Source organism: Pelophylax lessonae, assembly GCF_965119305.1.
Source record: "Pelophylax lessonae genome assembly, chromosome: 13".
NCBI classification, from domain to species: domain Eukaryota; kingdom Metazoa; phylum Chordata; class Amphibia; order Anura; family Ranidae; genus Pelophylax; species Pelophylax lessonae.
In genome coordinates, this window is record NC_138780.1 from 92,894,297 (window position 1) to 92,908,395 (window position 14,099).

The 14,099-nt window shown below is 48.0% G+C and overlaps 1 protein-coding gene across 1 annotated transcript in view; it reads left to right on the top strand.

The window, feature by feature from the left end:
* SEC23A (SEC23 homolog A, COPII coat complex component) overlaps positions 1–14,099 on the top strand; it is a 342,836-nt gene that overhangs the window by 302,920 nt on the left and 25,817 nt on the right. Inside the window, exons 17-18 of the mRNA XM_082242896.1 lie at positions 5,207–5,293; positions 5,570–5,725. Coding sequence (XP_082099022.1) covers positions 5,207–5,293; positions 5,570–5,725 — 243 coding nt within the window. The remainder of the gene's footprint in view (positions 1–5,206; positions 5,294–5,569; positions 5,726–14,099) is intronic.

Genomic DNA, 14,099 nt, shown 5'->3' on the forward strand with positions numbered 1-14,099 from the left:
AATGCCCCAGCATATACTCATACAGCCAGCTTTCATTAGCAGTGTGGTACTATCACCATATTGCTGGAGCCTATATGTTGCTCCCTAGATGACATCCTTCAAGTTTATGCAGTTCATTTGGCACCAAAGTATAGGGCTCCTTCAAAGATTTCCATGTTACTACACACACACACACACACACACACACACACATACATACATGCATTTTAAAAAATTTGCAATGGAATTTCGGGGTCACAGCACTCACTCCCAAGGCCTGGTGGAGGGCCCAAGCATGGCCGCAGTATGGCTCAATTGTCAGACGTGGGGACATACAGATATATTCAGATTTAGGACTATATCAATGCACTTGTATTGGGGTATTGATTCTACCTGAGGGGCCCAAAAAGCCCTAATCCTAGGTTTGCACCAATGTACAGGTTATACAGCTGTTAAGATGGGTATAAAGCCCCAAGGATAGGTTCTCCACAAGTCTGTCTCAAGTTAGTACACAGTCCGTATTAAGGGTGCTGTCCTAAATTGTGCTTCCTCATAATAGTCGCCATCACACACTGCAGAAGGGGGAAGAGAGAATTGGAGAGGACAGCTGGGTAGCCAATCCTTGGGGCTTATACCTATCTTAACGGCTGTATTACCTATACATAGGAGCAAACCTAGGATTAAGGCTTTTTGGGCCCTCGGTGAGTATAAATACCCCAATACAGGTGTAGTCCTAAAACTGAATATATCTGTATGTTCCCACATCTGACAATTGAGCCATATTGCGGCCATGCTTGGACCCTCCATCAGGCCTTGGGGGTGAGCGCTGTGAACCCGACATTCCACTGAGAATTGTTTAATGCTCCTGAAGAAGCAACCAGGTCACGAAACATGTAGAGCAGAACTTATGAGGTTCACCGAGGACAAGTGGAACCCCAATATCTGGAGGATATGTGCATATTCTGGTGTATATCTTACTATGCACATGGTTCCATATATGGTATACTATTCTCTAGAGGAGATTTACACCTTGTCTGTGACCATAATTATTTTAAATAAAATAGGTTTTTTACTCAATTGTTACATTGTATAGGAATAATATAAAATGCAGATCAATAAAATGTGTTATTTTTATACATATGTGCCTATAAAGTCCATGATTTTTCTAGTTTCCAATAATACATCTATTATAGGACGTGGCACGGTTAACCACTTCTGGACCGGAAGATTTTAGCCCATTAATGACCATTTTTTGACCGGTGACATTACTACAGTATTCAGTGCTAAAAATATGCACCGTTACTGTAATAACACGGGCAGGGAAGGGGTTGACTCGGGCGATCAAAGGGTTAAGTGTATGCCTAGGGGGTGTTTTCTATCTCTGAGGGGGATGGGCTTGTGGAATCAACACAGAGACCTGTGATCCTAAATAGGAGGGTCACAGGCGCATATTTCTGAGAGAACAATGGTCTACTGTGTTTACAACAGCAGACCACTGTTCTCTCTCCATAGGGAGTAATCACGGGTGCCTGGCGGCAATAGCAACCGTCGGCCCTGTGAATCAGCTTCCCCGCTGGCTAATGGGGGAGTACGCCCCCAGGATCTCTCCCGCTGATCCCTGTACAGGTACGGCGATTTGCGCAGCTGAGCCAACCTGCCGCAGTATATCTGCGGCGGGCAGTCGGCAAGTGGTTAATACACAAAGTACCCTTGGGCCACCAAATGGGTACTAGATCTTTTTATTCAAACCAATGTGGGAAGGTAAACCTTCTTCCTATTGACAACTTTCTGGCAGAGGGCAGCAGATTTTCCTCAAGAATTTGATGGTGTTTTGCCCCATCCATTTTTCTTCTATCCTGACAAGTGCTCAAGTCCTTGCTGCAGAGAAAAACCCTGATTACAGGATATTACAGTGCCTTGAAAAAGTAGTCGTACCCCCTGAATGTCTCCACATTTTGTCATGTTACAACCAAAAATGTAAATGGATTTTATGTCATAGACTAACACAAAGTGACACAGAATTGTGAAGTAAAAAGAAAATGATAAATGGTTTTCAAGTGGGAAGAAGTGCGGCATGCATTTTTAATCGCCCCCTTTACTCTGATGCCCCTAACTAAAGTCTAATGGAATGATTTGCCTTCAGAAGTCACCTAATTAGTAAATAGATTTCACCTGTGTGTAATTTAATCTCAGTATAAATATAGCTGTTCTGTGAAGTCCTCAGAGGTTTGTTAGAGAACCTTAGTGAACAAACATTATTAAGGCCAAGCAAGGAACACACCAGACAGGTCAGGAATAAAGTTGTGGAGAATTTTAAAGCAGGGTTAGGTTATAAAATAATGTCACAAGTTTTGAACATCCCATGTAGCTCTGTTTAATCCTGTTATCCCAAAATGGAAAGAGTATGGCACATCTGCAAACCTACCAAGACATGGCCTTCCACCTAAACTGACAGGCTGAACAAGGAGAGCATTATTGAGAGAAGCAGCCAAGAGGCTCATGGTAACTCTGGAGGAGCTGCAGAGATCCACAGCTCAGGTGGAAGAATCTGTCCACAGGACAACTATTAGTTAGAATGGCACAGACAAAGACCAAACCTGAATCTGTGGCAGGACTTGAAAATTGCTGTTCACAGATGCTCTCTATCCGATCTAACAGAGCTTGAGCTATTTTGCAAAGAAGAATGGGCAAAAATTGAGTTCTCAAGATGTGCAAAGCTGGGAGAGACCTACCCAAAAACACTTGCAGCGGTAATTGCAACGAAAGGTGATTCTACAACGTATTGACTCAGGGGGGCTGAGTAAAAATGCAAATGAAAACATTTTAAAAAAATAAAATTAATTTATGTTTTTGGCTGTAACATGATTAAATGTGGAAAATTTCAAGGGGTATTAATACTTTTTCAAGGCACTGTACTACCTCCATGCTTTACTGTAGGAATGGTATTATTTGGATGGTGAGCTGTATTGGATTTCCGCCAGATATAGGCTCCATGCACACAGGGCGTCATAAAAACGAGCTCCAAAGCGGTTTCTTGACGCCAGGAAAAAGCAACTGTAAAAACGTGCTTTCAGTAGCTTTTTCCATTAGCGTTATTGCACGTTTGGCCATGTAGCTTTTAGCAGCGTTTTTTCTGCCTCCATTCAAAATCAATGGTTCCTTAGGGGAGCCTATTGATTTGAATGGAAGTCGCACCGCAAGTCGGATCAGGATGATCCGACTTGCGGTGCGACTTTCGCTGTGAGAATCTTGAGGGGGATCTCCACACCAAAATGGGGAAAAAAACGGCGTGGGGTTCCCCCCCCAGGTTCCAAACCAGGTCCTTCGGGTCTGGTATGGAATTTGAGGGTAGCCCCACGCCGAAAAAACTGCGTGCCCCCCCCCCCCAAAATCCATACCAGACCCTTATCCGAGCATGCAGCCCGGCAGGCCAGGAAAGGGGAGGGGACGAGTGAGCGGCCCCACCCCCCCGGACCATACCAGGCCACACGCCCTCAACATGGGGGGTGTGGGTGCTTTGGGGCAGGGGGGGCTCTGCACCCCCCACCTCAAAGCACCTTGCCCCCATGTTGATGAGGACAAGGGCCTCATCCCCACAACCCTGGCCGGTGGTTGTGGGGGTCTGCGGAGACGTTTTGAAAAGTTTATTAAAAATCTTCATCCGGTCTTCTGCCCTCTGCTCTTCTGAGTTGATGAGGCCCTTGTCCTCATCAACCTGGGGGGCAAGGTGCTTTGAGGTGGGGGGGTGCAGAGCCCCCCCTGCCCCAAAGCACCCACACCCCCCCATGTTGAGGGCGTGTGGCCTGTTATGGTCCGGGGGGGTGGGTCCGCTCGCTCGTCCCCTCCCCTTTCCTGGCCTGCCGGGCTGCATGCTCAGATAAGGGTCTGGTATGGACTTTGGGGGGGACCCCGCGCCGTTTTTTCGGCGTGGGGCTACCCTCAAATTCCATACCAGACCCGAAGGGCCTAGTTTGGAACCTGGGGGGGAACCCCACCCGGTTTTTTTCCCCATTTTGGTGTGGAGTTCCCCCTCAAGATTCTCACCGCGCAAGTTGCACCGCAAGTCGGATCATTCTTTAGTCTCATCTGACCATAACACCTTTTTCAATGTGGCCTCAGAATCTTAAAGGTGCATTTAAAGTGATGAGATGAGACTAAAGTTTAATTATTTGGCCTCAATCAGACAACATAAAGTTGGCCAACCAGATGTAACAGCCATTCAGATAGATTTAGAATCTTCAGAAATTGTTGTTGGAATCGTTTGAAGTACCTGGGTCTAGTCTAGTCCTCAATGTAGTAAAATTATTTTTTTGGAGTCTATTGAGGGACACAGGTCCCACCCCTCTGTGTTCATGATCATGCTCTCTTTACTGCTTTGCTGCAAAACCGAAGCATGCTGTGGGAGAGATTATCCTTGGCTGGCCTACAGCTTTTTTGTTTGCCAGTAAGGATTCCTCCTGTAGATCAGTGAACCTCAACTCCGGTCCTCAGGGCCCACCAACAGGCCAGATTTTAAGTATTACCTTGGGGAGATGCAGACTAGAGTACTGCAATCACTGAGCAGCAAATGATATCACCTGGGATGTATTTCAGTTATCTTGCAAATCTGGCCTGTAAGTGGGCCCTGTAGGCCAGGATTGAGGACCACTGCTGTAGATGACAGTATAATCCTAAGGTGAAAGACTTCCTGTGTCTCTCAGTGGGCTCCAAGAAAAGAATTTTACAGTGAGTATAAAAATCCTATTATTGACCATTTTATTTATAGATGTTGGTACTTTTTATACTATTCAAACATAATCAATAGCTTGAAGAAACAGCAAATTAGAATAAAAATGTATTTAATTAGTTGTATTCACGTCCAACTAAAAGCGCCAGTAAAAGCCATAACCTAAATTGCTTTTTATAACTTTGAAAGCTGAACTTTGGGGCAGATGTACAAAAATATGAATTTATTAATGTATTCCTGTGGTAGTATTACCTGTATTTTAAAGCAACTAGAATTAATTTCTGAATATTTTTAGGGATCTTCTTAGGGTATGCCCTTTCAGACTACTAGCTTTCACTGATAAAGGGTGGTTATTTAAAAAAAAAAATGTTAGAACTCAAATCATGTTGTAAAACATTAACCTGGAAAGAAATAAAGCATGCATCTATGTAACAGAAATCTTTGTGTGAGGTTAATCTATATACCATTATGAAATCATTTGTCTCTTTAATGTAATTACAGCCTGTATTACTGGACAGCAGCAGCATACTTCCGGACAGAATCCTATTGATGGACACATTTTTCCAGATTCTTATTTATCAGGGTGAGGTAAGTGTGGAGCTACAGAATATCCTCCATATTCCCACACATTGGGAGAGATTTACTAAACCTGGTGCACACAGAATCTGGTGCAGGTTTGCATCGTAATCATCCAGCCTCTAACTTCAGCTTGTTTAATTAAGCTTTGACAAAAACTAGAATGCTGAGTGGTTTCTGTGCACAGATGGACCAGAGTCTATGTGCACCCTTTTTATTAAATCATTGTTCTTGTTTGCGAAAAGATCTAACAGTTTAACATGTTAACCTGTGTCTGTTGCTATACAGACTATTGCACAGTGGAGGAAGGCAGGATACCAAGACATGCCAGAGTATGAGAATTTCCGTCACTTATTACAAGCTCCAGTGGATGATGGGCAGGAAATACTTCACTCTCGTTTCCCAATGCCTCGTTATGTAGACACTGAGCATGGAGGAAGCCAGGTGAGCCAAAACATGAAATGTGTGAAATGTTTATAATGTGATCTACAGTTTACTATGAGCACATCAGTTTTTCACAATTTGTAAGTAAGCCATCTGCTGCTTAAAAAAACATATTTTACTTAATCTTAGTTCTGTTATACAGTGTTGCAAAATTTCACACAAATACTCACATGTGACATAGAAGTAGGTCTGCTTCTTGTATTTCTTTCTTTTCCAATGCTTCTTTTATTTCTGCTAAAAAGCATTACCAGTCAGATTCAGTATTCCAAGACAGATGTGAATATGATTGGCGACTGTGACTATTAGAACTGACCCTTTGGTATGAGACTGTCTGTATTGAAAGAGTAGCAACAGGTCTGCTGTGGGTGAAATTTGTTACACAGGTTACAATAATGGGGTTATCTTTCACCTATCGCTACAATAAATATGATAACAGTGTATGTTCACCTAACAATATGTTTTGTAGCTGCTTTGAGATCTTCTGTATGGCTAAGGAAACAGTTTTTGAAAAATTAAACATTAGTAGAGATCATGTTTATATTGTTTTGACTTAAGCTTTTGAATGGAAAAAAAGTGTCCGGAAAAAAAGTGTCCGGAAAAAAAGTGTCCAACTGACTTAGTGGTTGTAAAGCCTATTTTCTCTTTCGTTCTCTTCTCTTTTCGTTGATGGACACAGCTCCTGATATTCTTAACTATTGGGTTATACTGCCCCCTACAGGAGTAGGACACTAGGCAGAAAAAAGTCTGGCTACACCTATGGGCAGTCCCAGGGGGTGTACGCCCTCTCTCTGCTATAGGTACTACGTTTTTTTCTGCCTCGCCAGGGGTAAGGATCTAGTTCTAGTTCCTTGCTGGGATCTTTGGTCCTGGCAACATTTTTTTCTTTTAGATAGATTTTTTTTCTCTCCTGGTTTTTCCTATGAGATCTACAATCAACTGCCGGACTGCGCAACGGGCTGGATAATTAAGATCCAGTGGACTGGTCTGGTCAGCTGGTGCGCGCAGACCTCAACTCCGCTCTAGGTTGGCCGAGACATAGCTCCACTGAACGGGGCTGGCCTGTGAATTAAACGCCTTGTGAGACCGCATACGACCGGATCTCGGTCCGAGTCACAGTGTTCCTCCTGGCTGACAGCCCCCCCCCCCCCATTTCGATAGCGAGGGGTTCTGTCTGGAGCGGTGCTTGCCTGGTTCTGGTATGGTGAGTAGCTGTCCCCCCTCTCCCCCTGGAGGGTTTTGGGGTGGACGCGGGCCCCTCCATTGGACAATCGAACATCCAGGTTTCCCTCCTTCCCATTAGGCACCCCCCTCACTTGCCCCCACATCCTACCCCACCCCCCCCTCTACTAATTCTGGGGATGTGTGGGTGGTCTGGTACACCTCCCAGAGTGGGGGCAGAGCGCTATGCTTGCGATGGGGGAGGGGGGGGATGCGTGATCACATGATTGTGCAGGGGCGGGTAAGTTATACCGAGCGGGTGCTCCTGCCAGGGCCCCCATCCTGCCTGTGCCTGTCCTTAGGCCTAGGGATCCCTCTTGGGTCCCTGGAAGTCTTGTGGTGCCACGTGGGGCTGCCATTTTCTTGTAGCTTTTGTGCTGTAATGCACAGGAGCCATGTTTGTGTAGTCTGGAGGCCATTTTGCGGTGGTTTCCATAGAAAACAGCGATGGCAGTGGAACCACATGGGTGGCGATTTTGGCGGTGGGAGCCCCTCCTCATCCCCTGGTCCGGGTGTGCTGCCAGAGCTGTGGGGGTGTCCCTTAGTAGTGTTTTTGACTTTTTTGTGGGGTCTCCCTGGTGACTCATGGAGTCTTTCAGAGCACATCTCCCCACCTGATCCCCTCCCTGAAGCCGCGGGGCCCTCCGGCGGTCCTGGATTCCTTTGTGTCCTGGGTGGAGTTGGCTTTTGTGCAATGAGCTTTCCTCTGCCTCATCTGTCACCTCAGATCCGGAATCTGTTTCAGCCGCTGCGGACGTGGGTCACCCTGCATGGGTCTGCGACCACACTTCCTGAATCCCCAGATAGTGGGGAGAATTCCCCAGAATTAGATCTGTGCGTGAGACCTTAAAGATGGAAAACGCAGCTGTGATGGAGGCGCAGGTCCTCTTTGCCTCTCACGAGCCATTCAGAGCGACAAAGGTGTAACCTTTCCCCTCCTATTTTGACAGAATTGTCACTACAGAGCTGGGATGACCAAAGCGTCCCCTTGGGGTCCCAAAGCACTTTGCTGGTCGATACCCCTATAAGGAGTCCCTTCTTAAGAAGTAGACTGTTTCCAGAATAAACAAGGCAACTGATTCCAGTTGTAGAGTCCCGGCCTTTAAGGACCCAGTTTACAGGAAGGTGAAGGCTGTGGCCCACAATATGTACACCCTGGCTGGTTTGGCACTGAGGCCGATATTCACCATTGCCCTGGTATCGTAAACTCTGACCGAATGGCCTAAGCTGTTGCGTCGTAACCTGGGGAGGGAGCAGCCCCCCTCTCGCCTTTGCTGAGCTGGCAAACCAGCTGGTCCAGGGGCTACAGATTATCTGTGATTCCTCTTTAGATGCGGCTCCCCTAGTGGCTCTGCTCTCTGTTTCGACAGTGGTTTTTCGGTGTGTCTTTTGGCTCAAACGCTGGTCTGCAGACCAGACTTCTAAAAAGGACTTAACCGATCTTCCCGTTTAAGGAGATCACCTGTTTGGGGCTACCCTGGAGGATATCATTAAAGGTCTCACAGGGGGGAAAAGTACCCTTCTTCCACAGCCTGCTAAGGGCAAGGACACTCCTCGTAGAAACAGGCCCTCCTTCTCGGCTCATAAAAAGTTTTTTTTCGTCCCAAAGGGTCGACTGACAAGGGATGGAAGCCCTTCAGGGCCTCCTCTGGATGATCCATGTGAACTTGGTCTGACAAGTCAAGAGCAGGCTTCTCCAGACCCAAGGACATGGCCCCTTCAGCTTGAAGGTGCGCCCTCACCCATATCTGGGGTGGGGGGATGTCTTCTCTGGTTACTGGACCCGTGGACTTTCCCGGTACAAGACAAGGAGATCCGCTAAGTTATACGGTCCGGCAACAAGATCAAGTTTCGTTCTTACCCTCCGTAAAGGTTCTTTCCTTCCAACGTGCGACTGTCCCCGGTCCGCTTACAGGCTCTCTTTGGGGCGGTGCAAGACCTTTTACTTCAAGGGTGATTGTCTCGGTTCTGACTCAAACCTGTTTACAGTCCCCAGAAAGGAAGGCAAGGTGCGTCCAATACTGGGCCTTAAGGTGCTGAATTTTGTGCAGGTCCAGAAGTTCAGGCCGGAGTCTGTTCGCATTGGTGGTGTCTTCTCTGCATCATTCCAATATGTGTCACCAGCGCTTCCTCCGCTTTGCCATGGGAGAGGAGCATTATCAGTTTGTGGCGTTATCCTTTGGTCTCACCTCCGCTCCTCGACTCTTCACGAAGTCTTGGCCCCCGCTGCTAGCATTGTTACGTTAGCACGGGATCGCAGTCCTGGGCTTCTTGGACGACCTTCTTCTGTAAGCAGAGTCTCCGAATGCGCTGGTGGAAAACCTGGAGATCTCAATAGGAGGAAGTTCGGCTGGATTCTGAATCTTCAGAAGTCTGCCTCGGTTCCTTCCATGAAACTAGACTATCTGGATCTGACTCTGAACACGGCCTTAGCCAGAGTACTCCTTCCTCTGGATAAACTCCAGAAACTGCAGGCTGCAATTCGCCTCCTGCTGTCCAGCAGATGTTCATCCCTCCAGACTTGCATGCGAGTGCTGGGCCTGATGGTGTCTACCTTCGAGGCTGTCCCATTTACACGGTTTCATACGAGGTCCCTGCAAGGAAGATTCTGATCAAATGGGAAAAGACTCTGCAGTCTCCAGACAACCAAATCCAGCTGAGCCAGGGTGCAAAAGGGTCCCTGATCTGGTGGCTTTGTTCTCCGGCGCTCCAGTAGGGCAAATCCTTCCTCCCCATGTATTGGACTGTATTGGATGCCAGCCTGTCTGGGTGGGTGTTCTCAACAGAAATTCTGCTCAGGGGGTCTGAACCCTGGAAGTGTCCAGACTACTGATCAATGATCTGGAACTCCGAGCGATCAGACTGTGCCTGGAACATTGGACGGATTGTCTTCAGGGATGTCCAGTGCGCATTAAATCAGACAATGCCACAGCCGTGGCTTATGTCAATCACCAAGTGGGCACAAGAAGTGTCCTGGCGGCTCTGGGGGTAGCCGGCATTCTCAGGTGGGCAAAACTTTACCATCAAAGACCAGGTGTCGGCTTTGGCGGTGTTCTTTCAACAACCTCTGGCCACACACTCTCTGGTGCGTACCTTTCTTCAGGGTGTTTGCCATTTGGTTCCTCCAGTGCAGTCTCAGTTACCGCCTTGGGACCTTAATTTGGTGCTTTCGGTCCTCCAGAATTTACCTTTTGAGATTCTTCGGGAGATTCCCTTGTTTATGCTGTCAAAGAAGGTGGGAATGAAAACATTGTGTTCACTGGCAGAGTTGTCCTTCATGTTACTTGGTGTTAAGTTTGTCCAGCCTTTCCCTGATTTCACCCTCTGTTAGCCATATTGGCAAGTCCTGTGTATTACTACTAACCATACAGTCATGGTCAGTGTACCCCTCCTTTTCCTGTGTAAATACTGACGAGAAAAAAGCATTCAGCACGGTTGCTTTTTCAGTGTCCTCTGTAACCATCCTCCCATCATCGTTGATTATGTGTGCAATATGCTCTGCCCTAGTTTTTTTGCTGTTGATATACTTAAAGAATTTCTTTGGGTTTTTTAACGCTATGGTTTAGCCAGCCAGGTTTGGTTTGGCTCTTCTAAATTTATTTCCCATAGGAATGCACTGCAAGATGCCTTTGTTTAATATGTTCCTAAAGCATTCCCATTTTTCCTCTGTGGTCAGTGATCCCAGAGTTTGGTCCCAGTTAACCCTTTCCATCAATGAGTACAGTTTTGGAAAGTTTGCCCTTCTGAAGTTAAGGGTTCTTATGTTCCCCACTTGCCTTGCTATATTGTTATTTACGCTAAATGTGATCATCCTGTGATCGCTAGAGCCCAGGTTGTCCTGGACTCCTACCTCCGAGATTAGGTCTGGGTCATTAGTGATCAATAGATCCAGGATTGCGTTTTCTCTAGTAGGAGAATCCACAAGCTGTGACATGTAATTATCCTGTAAGGTTTCCGTGAATAGACGGGCCTTATGTGAGTGTGTAGTCCCCTCTCCCCAGTCAATGTCGGGATAATTGAAGTCCCCCAATATGATGACTGATCCTAGCTTTGCCACTTTACACAAAAGTGCTAAAAAGTCCAGCTCTACCTCCTCCCCTTGTTTAGGTGGCCTATAGCAAACCCCCACAAATACTTTTCCCTTTTCTCCTTCCCTATGGAGTTCTACCCATACAGATTCTAACTCCATACTCATCCCTTCCGTAATGTAACTCCTCTCAATCACCTTTACATTGTTCTTGACGTAGAGACATACCCCTCCCCCTTTTTTTCCTACCCTGTCCTTCCGGTACACCGAATGCCCTTGGATATTGGCCAGCCAGTCATGTGAGGGGTCGAACCAAGTCTCCGCTATTCCCACAAGGTCTATGTCCTCCTCATGTACTAACATTTCCAACTCATCCATTTTATTAGCTAGGCTCCTGGCATTAGCATATACTCCTCTTAGTTTTACGGAAATTAAACGTGATTGGTGGTCATGTGTATTCCTGTTTGGTCTGAGGTTCTCCCGCACAGACCTACCGATTGACGTTGTGGACCTACTGTCGCTGCTGACCCTACAGCTGCCTTCAGTCCTTTGCTCCCTCCTAACTGCCTCTACCTCTGAGCCCTCCCCCCGTCTCCTAGTTTAAAAGCCCCTCCAACTTGGTGACCATCTTTCTCCCCAAAAGAGCTGTACCTTCCCCATTAAGGTGCAGCCCATCCTTACTAAAGAGCCGGTAGCCGACTGAGAAGTCAGCCCAGTTCTCCAGGAACCCAAACCCCTCCTTCCTACACCAGTTTCTCAGCCACTTGTTAAGTTCCCTAATCTCCTTCTGCCTCTCCTGTGTGGCTCGAGGTACAGGCAGTATTTCAGAGAAAACCACCTTGGAGGTCCTTTTCCTCAATCTATTACCTAAGTCCCTGAAATCGTTCTTTAGGATCCTGCACCTACCTTTTACTTTGTCATTAGTGCCCACATGCACCATGACCGCTGGGTCATCCCCAGCCCCGCACAATAATCTGTCTGCCAGATCTGCGATGTGCCGAACGCGAGCGCCCGGTAAACAACATACTTTTCGGTTCACAAGATCTTTTTTACAGATTGCCCTCTCTGTCCTCTTGTTAGTCCCCAACTACCACAACCTTTCTAACCTTTCCTGAGTTACGGCCCCCCTTCTTCCTGGAGCCGTCCCTCCCCTGGCAGCTGGGAGAGGGCGCATGCTCCAGCACTGCCACCCCTGAGCTGATATCCCCCTCAACCTGCAACTCGGCAAATATGTTAGGGTGTACCAACTCAGGACTGGCCTCCCTGACACTCCTCCCACTAACATTCCTAACAGTCACCCAGCTGCGTACCTCTGCTGCTTGCGTCTCCTCTACTCCTCCCTCCTCTATGCTGGCCCCTGCCAGCGCCTGATGGGTAATGTCCAAGCTCCTTTCCAGGTTGTAGATGCGACGCAGTCTTGCCACTGTGTTCTCTAGATCCACGATGTGGGCTTCCAGAGCAACAAGTTGCTCACATCTTGCACAGCAGTATTCGTCCTCGATTGGTTCATCAAGAAACTCATACATGGCGCAAGAAGTGCACTGAGTGGCATCCCCAATACTGTCGGACATTATTACCCACTAATCTATGGGGATAATGTTAACGACCTGCTCTTCCTTACCTACACCTCTAACACCCCTGGTACTAAACCTGGGGTACTCACCAGTCGCTAATATACTAACCAGTCACTAAGATACTTACCAGTCGCAAGATACTCACCAGTCGCAAGATACTCTCCGGTCGCAAAGATACTCACCGGTCGCAAAGATACTCACCGGTCGCAAAGATACTTACCGGTCGCAAAGATACTCACCAGTCGCAAGATACTCACCAGTCGCAGAGATACTCACCAGTCGCAGAGATACTCACCAGTCGCAAGATACTCACCAGTCGCAAGATACTCACCAGACGCAAGATACTCACCAGACGCAAGATACTCACCAGACGCAAGATACTCACCAGACGCAAGATACTCACCAGACGCAAGATACTCACCAGACGCAAGATACTCACCAGACGCAAGATACTCGCCAGACGCAAGATACTCGCCAGACGCAAGATACTCACCAGACGCAAGATACTCACCAGACGCAAGATACTCACCAGACGCAAGATACTCACCAGACGCAAGATACTCACCAGACGCAAGATACTCACCAGACGCAAAATACTCACCAGTCGCAGATACTCACCAGTCGCAGATACTCACCAGTCGCAGATACTCACCAGTCGCAGGATACTCACCAGTCGCAAGATACGCACCAGTCGCAAGATACGCACCAGTCGCAAGATACGCACCAGTCGCAAGATACTCACCAGTCGCAAGATACTCACCAGTCGCAAGATACTCACCAGATACTCACCAGTCGCAAAGATACTCACCGGTCGCAAGATGCTCACCAGTCGCAAAGATCCTCACCAGTCACAAGGATACTCACCCGTCCAAAGAACTTCACCAGTCGGTCGGTCACAGAACACTGTCAGTCAGTCGCAGAGCACAGTCAGACAGTCGCAGAGCAGTCAGTCACAGCGCAGTCAGTTGTCAGTCGGTCGCAGAGCGGTCAGTCGGTCGCAGAGCGGTCAGTCGGTCTCAGAGCAGTCGCAGAGTAGTTTTAAGCAGATAGCAGCCCCTTAGCAACCTGTATTGCTAGTAGTGTTGTGCTTTTAGTCCCCCCACCAGCCCCACCCCCCTACTAGCTGATCAGTTGTTCAGTTGTTACCTTACGTCCCCGGTCAGGTCCTTGTCCTTGCCGTCGCCGCTGCTATTGGTTCACCGAGCCCAGTCACACAGCTCTCTCTTCCCTGCCTTGCTTGCAGCTGCTGCTGCTGCCTCACACACTGGGGACGGTCCCCTCCTCCTCCCGGGAACACTCTCCTCAGTATCGTGCGGTGTCCGTCTGCCGCCGCCGCTCCCACTGCTCTCTGCCCTCTCTGTCCCGGTCCCTGGGGTCCTCTGCACCCACGCCCGGCTTCCGGTATCCTACTCACGTCCCTGCTGCTGTCGCTCCCTCCTTCTGGCCGTCCGCCGCCGCTGCTCAGTCACAAGATACCTGTCCCCCCCCCCCGCTCTGGTCTCCCGCAGCTCCTCTTCCTCCTCGCACACACACAGCACAGCACCCGGCTCAGCAC